Source organism: Phycomyces blakesleeanus (assembly GCF_001638985.1).
Source record: "Phycomyces blakesleeanus NRRL 1555(-) unplaced genomic scaffold PHYBLscaffold_7, whole genome shotgun sequence".
In the NCBI taxonomy this organism is placed as follows: Eukaryota; Fungi; Mucoromycota; class Mucoromycetes; order Mucorales; family Phycomycetaceae; genus Phycomyces; species Phycomyces blakesleeanus.
Genome location: NW_017265140.1, coordinates 1,725,165 through 1,738,211, shown reverse-complemented (window position 1 = coordinate 1,738,211; position 13,047 = coordinate 1,725,165). Strand labels below are relative to the sequence as shown.

At 36.2% G+C, this 13,047-nt stretch overlaps 6 protein-coding genes across 6 annotated transcripts; 4 read left to right on the top strand and 2 right to left on the bottom strand.

Annotated features, from left to right (window-relative positions):
- Positions 1-988: 988 nt before the first annotated feature.
- PHYBLDRAFT_166946 (hypothetical protein) lies at positions 989-1,520 on the top strand (the record flags this gene model as incomplete). The annotated part of the gene is made up of 2 exons (XM_018435539.1): positions 989-1,123; positions 1,203-1,520. 2 exons carry the CDS (start codon positions 989-991, stop codon positions 1,518-1,520), a joined length of 453 nt encoding a protein of 150 aa, XP_018293759.1.
- Positions 1,521-2,135: 615 nt separating this feature from the next.
- Positions 2,136-2,837, top strand: PHYBLDRAFT_143967 (hypothetical protein; the record flags this gene model as incomplete). Its single annotated transcript, XM_018431115.1, has 3 exons — positions 2,136-2,347; positions 2,435-2,519; positions 2,583-2,837. The coding sequence occupies 3 exons, from the start codon at positions 2,136-2,138 to the stop codon at positions 2,835-2,837; spliced, it is 552 nt and encodes a 183-aa protein (XP_018293758.1).
- A 798-nt stretch (positions 2,838-3,635) lies between these two features.
- Positions 3,636-4,314, bottom strand: PHYBLDRAFT_143966 (hypothetical protein; the record flags this gene model as incomplete). The annotated part of the gene is made up of 3 exons (XM_018431114.1): positions 3,636-3,704; positions 3,889-4,091; positions 4,161-4,314. The coding sequence occupies 3 exons, from the start codon at positions 4,312-4,314 to the stop codon at positions 3,636-3,638; spliced, it is 426 nt and encodes a 141-aa protein (XP_018293757.1).
- Positions 4,315-5,250: 936 nt separating this feature from the next.
- On the top strand, positions 5,251-7,825 carry PHYBLDRAFT_166944 (C2H2-type zinc finger transcription factor; the record flags this gene model as incomplete). The annotated part of the gene is made up of 8 exons (XM_018435538.1): positions 5,251-5,452; positions 5,524-5,745; positions 5,809-6,254; positions 6,313-6,552; positions 6,607-6,762; positions 6,815-7,305; positions 7,370-7,444; positions 7,561-7,825. The coding sequence occupies 8 exons, from the start codon at positions 5,251-5,253 to the stop codon at positions 7,823-7,825; spliced, it is 2,097 nt and encodes a 698-aa protein (XP_018293756.1).
- Positions 7,826-9,534: 1,709 nt separating this feature from the next.
- Positions 9,535-11,469, top strand: PHYBLDRAFT_143964 (hypothetical protein; the record flags this gene model as incomplete). The annotated part of the gene is made up of 4 exons (XM_018431113.1): positions 9,535-10,018; positions 10,089-10,442; positions 10,532-11,028; positions 11,101-11,469. 4 exons carry the CDS (start codon positions 9,535-9,537, stop codon positions 11,467-11,469), a joined length of 1,704 nt encoding a protein of 567 aa, XP_018293755.1.
- A 286-nt stretch (positions 11,470-11,755) lies between these two features.
- On the bottom strand, positions 11,756-13,029 carry PHYBLDRAFT_166942 (hypothetical protein; the record flags this gene model as incomplete). The annotated part of the gene is made up of 6 exons (XM_018435537.1): positions 11,756-11,933; positions 12,307-12,373; positions 12,409-12,456; positions 12,746-12,822; positions 12,875-12,901; positions 13,019-13,029. 6 exons carry the CDS (start codon positions 13,027-13,029, stop codon positions 11,756-11,758), a joined length of 408 nt encoding a protein of 135 aa, XP_018293754.1.
- Positions 13,030-13,047: the final 18 nt, after the last annotated feature.

Here is a 13,047-nt window from a genome sequence, read left to right as displayed (position 1 = left end):
ACTAATGCTACCAATGATGGGGATCAAAAAAAAGAAGAAACAGAGTAAAATGTTTTATTGCTGTGCACAAATATGATCATGTGGCTTGTGGCCCGTGCTTTTTTTTACTTTTCTAAGTATGTCTGCTGCGTGTTGGTCTCCTTGGTGGTGTTATGACCACAATTGACTCCTCTTCAGAGATAATGTTGTTGGCACTATTTGAAGCAGAGAAATTATCAATTTCATTACATTATATATTGAAATGAGTCTGTTTGTACCTATTGTCCTGAACTAGCACAGCCGCTCTCTCCTATGATATTTAAAATCAAATTAATAAAGATACTTGACTTTTGCAAATTATATACAAACCTTTCTTCTTTTTTCTGTTTGGCATTCAGCCTTAATTACTTCCCGTAAAAGAAGAGAAGCAGCCCATTGATCTTGACATTCGTAAAGTGGGAAGTTGTAGTTATTGAAAATTAACTCCACAAGTTGCAAAGAGTAGTACAATTTTTTCTGAGAATTCAATTTTCCCCAATTTACTTTCACAACATCATCATCTTTTATTATATACCGACATTGCCTGGTATACATATAAAACTGCAAGCAAATAAGCTTTTGCTCTAGTGATGATATATAGTAGGTATCTTCCACTCAATATTGAGGGTCCAGATATAGGTCACCACCAAAAATTAGGACCAAATAGCTATACTGTTTCCCAAAAAAATTATAAGCCCGACTGGATCAGAACTAGTCATTATACTTCATTAAAGGAGCCAATAAAAATTGTGAAATTTTTATGACTCTTTGTATACCATGCATTATTACTCATATGTGTTCATGAGTACTATTGCATACAAATTATTAGATACTTTGTCAAGTTGTATGTAATGGACTCACAAAGAATTGATTTCTTATAAAACAAGCATGTATTTAAAGAAAAGTATAAAATAAAATTGTTTTTGCCTATCATTTTCTTACTATTACTCCATCGTTTTTTTATTACAAAATGTCCAACTTCCCAATCCAAGCTGCTGAAGCTCAAAAAGAAACCAATATCATTAATGTTATATCTCAAATGAAAGCACTCACAAGATGCGCAAACACTGCTAAGGCATATGACAATAGAAGGCAAAAATACTTGGTAAATTCTTAATATATCATATACAAAATAAACTATTCATTAATTGATTATATTAACTTTATTTTTGCTTTAATTATAGGATTACTGTGCAAGAATCTGTCATACCTCCAGTGCATTGGTTACTGAGACAAAATTGCTTGATTTTCTTCAGCAAGATGTCGTTCTGTTTGGCAACAGACAAAGAGCAAGACGTGGCAAGTTTAGACCCAATGGCAGCCCTTACCCACTCAGTCCCTCTTCAATTGATCAATATATTAAAGCAGTTGTTGATCTTCATACTGATCAAAAGTTCTTCATAGTTGGCATCAACCTGCAAGATCCTCGTGGAACTCTATTGAAGTTGTATTTGCGTTCTCTCAGACTTCAAGAGGCTGACAGACTTCGTCAATCATACTAAGACCGTGGAGCTGGTACCTTGCAAGTCGGATACACCCCTGAAGAAATGATTTGCGTATCAATGTACTACTTTGGCCAGGCAACTGAGAAGACCATGCATGACCAAGCTGCCTTTTTGATGCAGCACACTATGTTGTTACGTAAAGAAAGCACAAGAAGAATAGAGCTCCCGGATCTCTTTATGCTGGACTTCCAAGACGAAGGATATTCAGACTGCCCAGCATTAGTCCTTCTTATACGCGAGGGAAAGACCAACCATACTGGAAAGCTGGAGTATGCTGCTACCATCCACCACAAAGATCACAAGCAGTGGGCTTTCGGAGCCTTGGCGTTCTATTTCTTTTTTTGGTGGCATGTGTCAAACGAGCCTTTCCCAAGTTTTAAGAAAAACAAGGACTGATTCGACTTGAAGGTATTGAAGAGCAACAAGGATACACTCAAGGATGAAATTGACTACAAGACCCAGTACAACTCTATCTGTATGGCCTTCAAAGCATGTGGTATAAACAGCATCAAGAAGACCCATGCAGGCTGTGGCAGTGGAGCCAGACATGCAGAGATTTCCAGTGCCTCTGAAGACTAATTGCGCAGACATGGCTGCTGGAATGCTTAGAGCATGGAGAGCAACTACTTGACCAGCCTCCCAAGACAATCCATTAGGATCATAGATGGTTTTCCTGGCATTGGAAAGCAGTTCTGGCTGCCCCGTGCCTCTGTCCTTCCTTCTGCATCTTTACAGACCAAGATCTTTCCTTTGGTAGAAGAAATTCTGCCATTGATTGAGGATGGCTATGAAGATGAGCAAAACTCGACTGACTCCACTACAGGGTACCCTAAGACCATTTGCAGGCAGGCGTTCCTGAAGCTTTTAAAGACGATGAGAACCATCATTCTCTAGGACGCTGTATTCTTCAGGGTAGAGTGCCCCACCAATCCCATTTTTTGCAATTTGGTTTTCTGTGATCCTGAATTCCTGGAATTCGAAGCTGGTCTGCTAGAGGTTTGCTAGACTCAAGATTCTCATCAAGAGATGAAGCTCAAGGATGTTTTGCCCGATCTACAGCATGTTCTTACAGCAATCTTTAAGAAGATAGATAATATAGCAGGGAGCATCAACTTCACCAATGCGAGGCAAGCGACATCAGCAACGAAAGAGGAGGCATACTCTGGCCATTGGAAAGACATGCAGAATGTCATAGGCTCATTGAATGGGCTTAACTTCTCATTCAATGAGTTTAGATCTGCATGTGTTAATTTTGGAAACAACACTACTTCTGCTCCTATAATCATGCCCACTGAGAGTGGCTCCATTGATTAAGACTGCCCGAGACCTGCCACACCCAAGCCAACAGCCAAGCAAGCGCCTAAGTATAATATGCAAAGGTGGATAAAAAATGTCAAGGACCTTTGGCACGAGTATACTGTTAGGTATACTATTGATAATGTCATGTACTCTGATTGAAGAGCTCAAAAAATATAAAAATGCATGGAGAGATGAAACAGGTATGTAATAGATAACGATCAATGCAAAGATAATATTTTGGTTTTAACTTGTGAATATTTTGTAGAACAAAAATTCTATTCTCGCCGAGTTTCTATCATCTATGCTATAAAAAAATAGCAGAGTTAAATGGTGGTGACTTTAATGCTGCAGTGAACGAAGTAGAGGGAAGGCGAGTGAGGGAGGGGATCACCTTAAACCAGCTTAACAAAGCTCTTAAGCTTGAGCTAAATTAGAATAGTTTTTTTTCTCTTTTTTTTTTTAATATAACTATACTTCTTTTCGTTTTTTTTATATATATATCTTTATACTTATCTTTTTCATACTCTTATATCTGTATATTTATTTCTTTATACTTTTTTTATATATATCTATATATCTTTAATACTTTTTTATACTTTTTTTTTATACTTTTTTTTTTAAAAAACAATCAAATAAATATTCTCTATCTGTCTACAATATGTTAATGAAAGCAAAAAGCTATATATAATTTAATTAAAGGGTACAGAGAAGAGAGTATATAAGAATATACTTGTTTTTGAAATTTATTTATTAAAGGAAACCATTATTAATTGCCATGTCAAAAGATTAAAGAAGTATGTTTATAAGTGGAATTTATACAGTTGAGAAGTGCTTTTGTCTCCAGGCCAGGGTTTTTTTTCCAGCTCGGATTTGATTTTTCATCTATATTGTTCTTATAAAAACGAACCAATGAAAGATATGTGGTGTGTATTACTTTTTTTATTAAGAGAAAATGGAAGATACCAATTTTAGAAGCATAGAAAATCCGTGACCTCTGCTAGGTTACACAGGCTAATTTTTTTGAACATTTCAAAAATTTTCGGACCTCCACTCCTTATATATTTACATCTGTCCCTTTTTGTTTTTTCCAGAGGGAGTTAATCAATGCATTGATTCTTGCAGTGTCACTTGGGGTCTTGTTTGTTCCTCGAGGTATGAACCCCATATGTGTCTCATTCATTGTTACAGTTATATGTCTTACGCCTCTGTCATCAGGATGGCTTACTAGGTATTCCATTTGTCTTTTGATTGCAGATTGTTTGATGACATCTTTGAATAAAATTTATGAATATTCAAAACAGTTGCTAAACCCATTATTCTTATCTCTATGGACGTTACTAGTTCTGTCTGTGTTAAAAGTCTGTCTTATAAACTGTTGTTGATTAGCAACATTTTCATCAATTCTAGCAACTGAAGTGTGGATATCAGCCAGTTTCTCACGAATAACAATTCTAATTGTGTTTAACATATTAATGTCCAATTGGCTATTCATATTAAGTAGATGGTTTAAAGACTATAAAAGAGAAAGGAAGAAATAAAAAATAATGAAAATAAAGACAGCTAATATATGTTGGGATAGATAAACATATAAAATCCGTTAAACCTGAACATCCAATTGATACAGACTTTATAATTAAAGCTATAAGATTGGTTTCTTTTTGCTTTCTATAGAAAATTGAATATTCCTCTCAAAACAAGAAGCAAAAACAAGAAATTAACAAATAAAATATAGACAAAATAATCAATAAGAACTTATATAAATTGCTTATATCAAAATAAAAGTAGAGCATAACAGAGTTTATATGTTTTCTGATTTATGTTTTAGAACATACCTAAATAAACTTTATTACAATGAGTCATCTTGCAGAAGTATTATTCTTTCGGGAAAATCTAGAGAGACCAATTGTTCTGATACTTCTCAAGTCATATCAATCCAAAATTTTTGGTAAAGAAGACCATTTATGCTATTGGTAATATTTTAGTATTCCGACCAGATACTCGGGTGATGTTTCATAATGTTTATCAATTGTAGTTGTAGTCTCTCAATTAAGTATTCATATAATAAATGAGATATATAAGTGAAATATAACAATACCATAGATATAATGTATGTGTACTTATATATTCTATGCTATTGTGATAATAATAATTAATACATGATAACTAATAATCAATTATGGGTATGATGATCTGCGCATAGAATAATATCTTAAAGACATATCTGGCGAAGTGAAATACCTGAGACTATTATATTATCCTTCAGTCTTACTCTCAAAGTAAGCAGTAATTGATACTCATTTACAACATCAACAAACCACGCTTATGAACTCAAAAAAATATAAAAAGGGGAGCTTTCAATCTCATTCAAGATTAAAATACCTCTTTTTTATTTTAACTTTCATATACTACCCTTTTTTCAACCTTACTAATGTCTTATTCAAACAAAAGAACCAGAAGTTCTACTGACTTGCCTTCTTTTGAATGCAATTTCTGTAGCTTGACTTACCCTACTAGCAAGCAACTTCACAATCACAAGCGTATTCACAAAACAGTCAATACTCCTGTTGCTAAAGAGAACTTACAAGAACCAGTTGTGCAATCTGCTTCAGCACAAACAAATCTAGAAGATGGTATGTATTTGAAATAATTTAGTACACACTTTCCAAACATAAATATTTATAACCCTAATTGCCTGTTACAGTTCCATTTGATCCTTTCCAGTCAAGAATCTTTAAAGCATCTTGCAACTTTGAAGCTGGTGACCAAGGACATATCTACAACAACAATATCTTCATGACATCCGAGTTATTCAGTATTTGCTTGAACAATCTTGTAACCGATTTTGGGGTTTCTACAGATCTGCATAGTCTACTTGTAGATCTTCTGAACACAGTCATTCGTAATAATGACAAGCTCAAAGAAGGTATGTTCAATTCGAATTTCCTTTAGATATTCTAGAAAGTTAACTAAAATGTTCAAACATTAGAATACAACCCAAAAATCTTGTATGCTGGGCCTGTCAACACGCTCATCAAAAGCAAGACTGACCTGAAGTCTTATGAGTACGACATTTGTGAGAATGTTTGCTTGCTCTTTGACATCACCAAGGATGAAGACAAATGCTCCATTTGCAAGGCCTACAGATACAAGGAGATCGATGGTGACTCTTCTTTGGTACCAGTAAACATCATGATGTCAATTGGCGACCAACTGGCAAGACTTCTTGGTAACGACAAGACAAGAGCAAAGCTGCAATGCAGGGCCAACAGGCAATCTATTTCAAATGAAATATCTGATTATTTTGATGGTGAAGAGTATAAAACTCTAAAAGAGCAGCAGCTCTTTGATTCCCCCAATGACATAGCAATTGCTCTGTTTCTTGATGGTTTTGTAAACCAAGAAAAATCGAAACAGCAATTGACTATTGTGCATGTAATGGTATTAAACTATAACCCTGAAATTAGGGAATAATTAGTGCAAAACATAAAAGGATTTTTTATACATGGGTTATCTTAGACTTATCTTTTTTTTTGTGTCAAGATGTACCGATGAATACCTCATCCAACTTGCGATTATACCTGGAAAGCCCAAAGATCTTGACTCTTTCTTATTGCCTATTATAGACGAAATAAGTAGCTTAGGAAAACATGGGTTGATCATCAAAAAGTTCAATGGCGAGCAGATTAAAGCCAAAGTTCACATGGTCATGGCCTCTGGTGACATTCCTCAAGTGAGTTAAAGAAAAACTAAGGAGAAAGCAACTCACCATTTTGAGCAAAAATAGGTTACCCAATTTTGTCACCACACTGGTCACATGTCTAACAAAGGTTGCCGGATATGCGAGGTAGAAGGCGTCAGCCCTCCCCACGGTAAAGGGAAATACTACCAGGACCGTTGTGCCACTTTGAGAACAAAGGACGACTTTGTTGGAGGTAAAAAAGTAAGTATACTATAGCAAAAAAAAGAATTGTATATTAATATAAATTTTATAGGCTACCGGTATTAAAGAGGCAAACATTTTTGCCCGATTGCCCACCTTTAGTGGATCTTGCTTCTATGGACTTGATGAGATGCATTTAATTGGTCATGGAATAGGCAAACTTATCTACAAACTAGTTGTACTTTCCAACACTGAATCATTGGAAGCTTACTGGCCAAAGAGTGAAGACGGAAGTCATTTCCTGAAAGATAGATATACCTTCTCTCTGAAGGAAAGTGATGTTAAGCTGGCAGGTAGACAAATCCAGTATTCTAGATCCAACATACCTGTATCCTTCCAAGGCAGTTGGGATAATATTATTGACAAGAGGGAAGGCGTAAGGGCAATCGATTATATTGATTTCCTTTTGTATGTTATCTCCACTCTGCTGGTTCCTCTGTTTACAAGACAAACAACTCGAAAGGCACTCCTGGCTCTGGTAAAAGGTTGCTCTATATGCTTGCAGTGGAATTTAAATGAGAATATGATAGTGGAAATGGAAAAGTAAGTTGAAATGAGCTTTGAAACTTTATTATTTGAAAATAATGCTTACTTTCTTTTTTAATAGCAATTTCAACATTTGGCATCAGTTTCTGGATTCTGAGATTACAGAAAAAATCTATCAGTCAGAGTCTTCTCTCCCGTAAACCATTACATTACCCATATTGGTCTTATCACAAGAAAGATGGGTAATTTAAGGGTGTACAGTACCAGATCCATAGAATGAACAATTGACAGATATTCTAAGTTGATCAAAAGTAAGGTTTTCAGTGGAAAAAACGCGGGCAACTTGGTGGAGCGACTAGCGATCCGTGGCTATCTGAACTGCTCGGTAGATTTCGATGAATTGGTGAATCCAATTATACCCACAAGGACATCTCTGGACGACTTCCTGGAACTTTCATCTCTCTCTCCCTACAATTATGATCATCAACTCTGGAGTCCGTTCGAAACTATACCCTATATACAAGAATTCACCAACATACCCACATTTACCAAGGAATTACAAACCTTTTATATCTGATCTAATTCACAGCAAACCGATCCACAATATATCATGAACACAGTTCAGATAGCAGCGTGCGCATTAATCGGTAGCCATGTATATAGTTTGGAGATGTACAGAAGAAAGTGATCAGAATTCTGTCGAGACAATCATTACATAAAATTTTATGCCATATACCAAAAGTAAGTTTGTCGTAAAGAAATGTCCTATAGAATAAAGTTTCTAATTACTCTATTTAAATCTCAGCAAAACCCACTTGTTTATTGGGTCTGTTATTTTTTATTTCTGACATAACATCTCACCTCATAATGAAAACTGCAGGCAGTTACTTGTGTTGGTAAGTGTTATGAATGATCACTCAGCCGCTGACTACAACAATTCCATTCCAGTTGTAACTCTAGAAGCAACTTCTATATACCAAAGATTAGCAGTAATTAGTATAAATGATATCCAAAATCAAGTCGGCTTAGTCCAAACCGCTATGGACTCAAAGAAATATAAAGTAGTTGCTCCATATTATATATTTAATGAAGATATGAAAAGTACTGCTGGAAAATTAAGCCATATCAAACTGTAAATACCCCATTATACCCATTTTTTTATCTCTTCTTTCTTTAATATACCCATAAACAATAAAAAGAACCTTTGTTTCTATTTCAATAATTTAAATATATTTTTATTTTAACAAGTTAAATTAAAGAAAAATTAAAAGAAAATAAGTCATGCAAAGTAGATGTATAAAGTAGCTATAGAGATTCATCTTTTTCATCTTAAAATTATTTTTTAAGATGATGTCCATTTGCAATAAAAAGGAAAAAAAATGCAAAGTAAAAATTAAAGCAAAATAAAAGATAAAAAAATCAATTTAAATCCCGCACTCTAAGTAAATTAGTGAGAAAGTTAGTTGGTCTGCCATATTGATTAGTGGTATTGGCAAAATACAACAATCTTGACAATGAGACAAAAAAAAAGTTTTACGATTTCAAATAAAAAATAAATAAATCAAGGTATTATACTCTCTATATGATATATATGTAAAAAAAAGACGTTTCTATTATGTTTTTTTGCTCTTAAATACAACTTTATCTTTTTCACCTTTTTTTAATATTTTTACCAAAATCTAGAACCAATTTGATTGGTTAATTAAAATAAATTAGTGGCATATTCACTACTATTAGTAGCGGCCACACCAATTTCATTCATAGTGAACACTTATATAGCAATTAGCAATTAACAAATAGTATAAATATCATTCAAAATATTAATCAATAAAGACTATCTTTTTCTTATTATTGAACTCACTTCTCTTACTATTTGTACCTCCACTGTGCCACGTCTGGCACACAACATGGTGAGACTACCAGTTCTCTGATCCCTGTTCCTGTCCTCTGATTCCTTACTGGCCCTCTGTGTCTATATACTCTTGCTCTCTGCTTTCATACACCATTGCTCTCTGCTTCTGTACACTCTTTTCTGTCTGCTTCTGTACACCCTTGCTCTCTGATTCCGTACACCCTTGCTCTCTGATTCTGTATACTCTTGCTCTCTGATTTCATACACCATTGCTATCTGATTCCATACACCATTACTCTCTGATTCCTTACACCTTTGCTCTTTACTACTAACGTTTTCGATCTCCTTCTTTCTTTGTCACATACATCCTGTCATCCTTCACTGCTTGGCACAAATCCCAATCCATTTGCTCCTCTGACTCCGAACCCAAAGACATGTCTCCCATTCCTCTGCCCATCCCTACCCCCACTACTGATACATCCTTTACTTTATGGCGTATCACGGAAAATGTCAAGTGTATTGACACGTCTTCTCTCTTCAATGTCCTCGACCTTTGTCTCTGGCTTCGCAAGTTCAAACTTGAGGCCGCTGCTGTCAATGCCCCGCTGGACGCCTGCACCAAAGTCCTTCGCAAGTACATGCCCCCTCCCATTTGCATGTGGCTCACCACACTACCCGACACCACTCGCTCCTCCTGGACCCTGCTGGAGCCCGTTCTTCTGGACCACTGGGCCACTCCCTCTGCCATCAACAACCACCACACTCTATGTCAGCTTTGCCAACTTTGTAAACTATCTGACCAAACTATCACCGAATTTGCTGCTACTTGGAAACATCTCAACTCTTTACTTTCTACTCAATACTCTGCTGATGAACAAGTCACCTTGTTCATCCAGTCCCTCGACTCTGTCCCCATGCGTACCACCCTCAGCTCTATCATTCTTGCTGACCTTTCTGCCCCTGTCTCTGAAGCCATCAAACTTGAAAGCCATGCCTGACTTTTTGACTTCACACTGGCCAAATGACACATCGAGCAACAATGCACTGATTCTTACCAGCCCACACCCATGGACATTGATGCTTTGCACGTTTCATTCAACACTAATCGTCCACACAAACAAAACCAACATCAGCAACAATCTCAGTACCAACAACAACAGCACCAACAACACCAACAATCTACTGATTGCCCTCTCCTCTGAGCCTACACCAAAGAAGGCTTCCCCATCTGCGATTACTACTGGATTGCTGGTCACTGAACAATCAATTGTCACACACACTTTTCCTCTCCACCCAACCCATGACAACAATCTAGCAATCACTCCACCTGGCATCAATCCCAGTATTCTTCACCTCAAATCAGCCACCTTGCCACCATTTCACAACCTCTATCCCTTTCCCCTTCCCAACCAATCTCTCCGGACACCTCAGCTGACTGCACCACACTACCTTCCCTACAAGCCCAATTCTTTTATCAGAATCTTTCTCACCCTCCCACCATCAATGCCCTTATCCCCTTGCTTTCTTCCCTGTCCCTTCGCCAGTCCCCCACTACCATCATACAAGTCGGCCCTCTCACTCTTGATGCTCTCATCAACACCGGCACTAACCTATCTATCATTAAGTCCAACATCGTTGCCCAACTTGGCCTACCTATTGATCATTCCCAAAAACAACGCTTTCACACCATCATGAACGAATCCCATTGCACTCTAGGTGTCACCTATCTTTCTATCTTTGGTGTCTTGCTTCCATTCCATGTTCTCAACAACGTTCATCACAACATTCTGCTCAGATGGAACAACCTATCTACACTTGGTGGCATTATCCACGATTCACCCCCATCTATTGTCTATCACCCTCCTGGCCACCCCACCATTGCTTTACCTTTGTCTCTGTCTTTGTTGGTGCCCGCCATTGATCAAGCCGTCAACATCATCAATACTTCCACCACTGCACTTTCCCCTGACATACAGAATAAACTTAATAAATAACAAAAGACCATTACTTTTAACACTGTCTACCCCACACCCACTCATCTCTTTGACTCTACCATTGATGCTGGTGATTCTTTGCCCATGCTTGTTTCCCCTTGCCACTTCAGGCGAGACATTAATGACACCCTTGACAAACATGATTCTTTATCCCAGCACAATATCCAACAACCTACTCTAAGCCATGTTCCCTTGGTCCACATGGCCCTTAAATACTTTAACCATCTTCCTCATAAACTCTCCAACTACCACTACAACGCATCTGTCCACCCGGCTCTCAATAATACACCCTTAATTTTAAACAGCAGGAGTGACGCCCAGGCCATATCCGCACAATTACCACCCAAAGAAAACCTCAGACAGAAGACAGACTGAAACTCCTTCCTAACCAGTATTGCCAAAGCTACCACAACAACAAGAAACATTTTCGGTACCAAACATAGCCTGCAACCAATTAGCAATTCAATCAAGAATTTCAAACAAACTTATCAATGTCCATATTTTAAGAATGAAACCATAATTTCAACCGACAAGCTCAGTCTAACAAGAGGGATGTTAGAAGCAGATGCTCTAACAGTCACAACACCTACGTAGCTAAATCTATCTATTATAACTATCTTAACATATCATATTCTCACACTACTTATATAATCCCCAAATATCAATTATTGGGATTATCCTCAATAGTAACATTCACTGGAGAAATGACCCTGAATACCCTTGTGTGAAGGTTCATGGTTACATGTGGATATTTAGAGCAATTTTTCATCTCAGCATGTTTTTTGGTGTACATATTCATAAAGTCATGTTGTAATTCTCTATTGGCTCGGATATAATAACTATCCAAGTTATTTTATCATTATTATTATTATTATTATCAAGGGGTGAGGATTTCTAAAGATTTCTCTGGACATTCATTTTTAATGACCGACACTGGAATAACAGCCAATATCTTAGGTTCCCACCCAAAATAATTATTTCTTTTCAATGAAGGTCACCACGATTATTTTTTCCATAAGTTATATGCAGCCTAATAAAACTTTATTAAAAATTTGGTTTTTTTACACACATCTAAAAAATTATCATTATATTTTTATATATGTTCTTTAACATATTGATGAAGAAGCAGGTTTCTTTTATTAAGTACTTGTCTTGTTTCTCATATATAAGTGCAGCAATATCTTAATGTCGGAATTTCTCTTAGTCACCTACACACCCACTGAGATTTTTTTAAACTCAATGTCCAAGCTAGATTTAAAGTTGGCCTGACTAAAATTTCCTAAAGCGGAATATGAAGTGTCCGCTCGAATTTACCGTGAATGGAAAAAAGGATGGATACAAAAAATCTGAAAAATGGGGGGTCTAATAATTGCAATTATAGAGTTTCAAAAAATGTTTAAAAAAAAAATGTTTCAAATTTTTTTTTTTATTTTGGTTTCAATAAAAAATAGTACTAGGATTACGCGTTCTATATACTAGTAGCTAGTCTAGTGTAGCAGCCTCTCTTATGCAATAGATTGGGAGATAGACATGGTAAAAGTAAAGAAGAACGACTATTAAACAGAAACAGTATTAGTGTTATGACCTTTGAAGTAAATAATATAGTAAATTACCTTTTTATACTAGACAGACAGTGATATATGAGACTTACCTAAAGAGATGAGGGTAAAGTTATTAACAAAAGTAAAGGAAAAGACTGCTTGTTTAGTTATGTTAGGAGTAGATACCCTATAATACCACGACAGACAGCTTGGCATAGTTTGAAGTAACTTCCTAATACAATCTCATGTTGGAATCTCCATAGAATCTAATAAAAAATATATATTAGTATCAATATGAAGTAGGGCATAATAAATATATTACTTACTGAGGGTGTTCGGTATGATGGACGCTATCATCTTGTTAGATTACGTTTGAAACTTACTTTTCAGTCATGAGAAAAAAAAAGAAAAA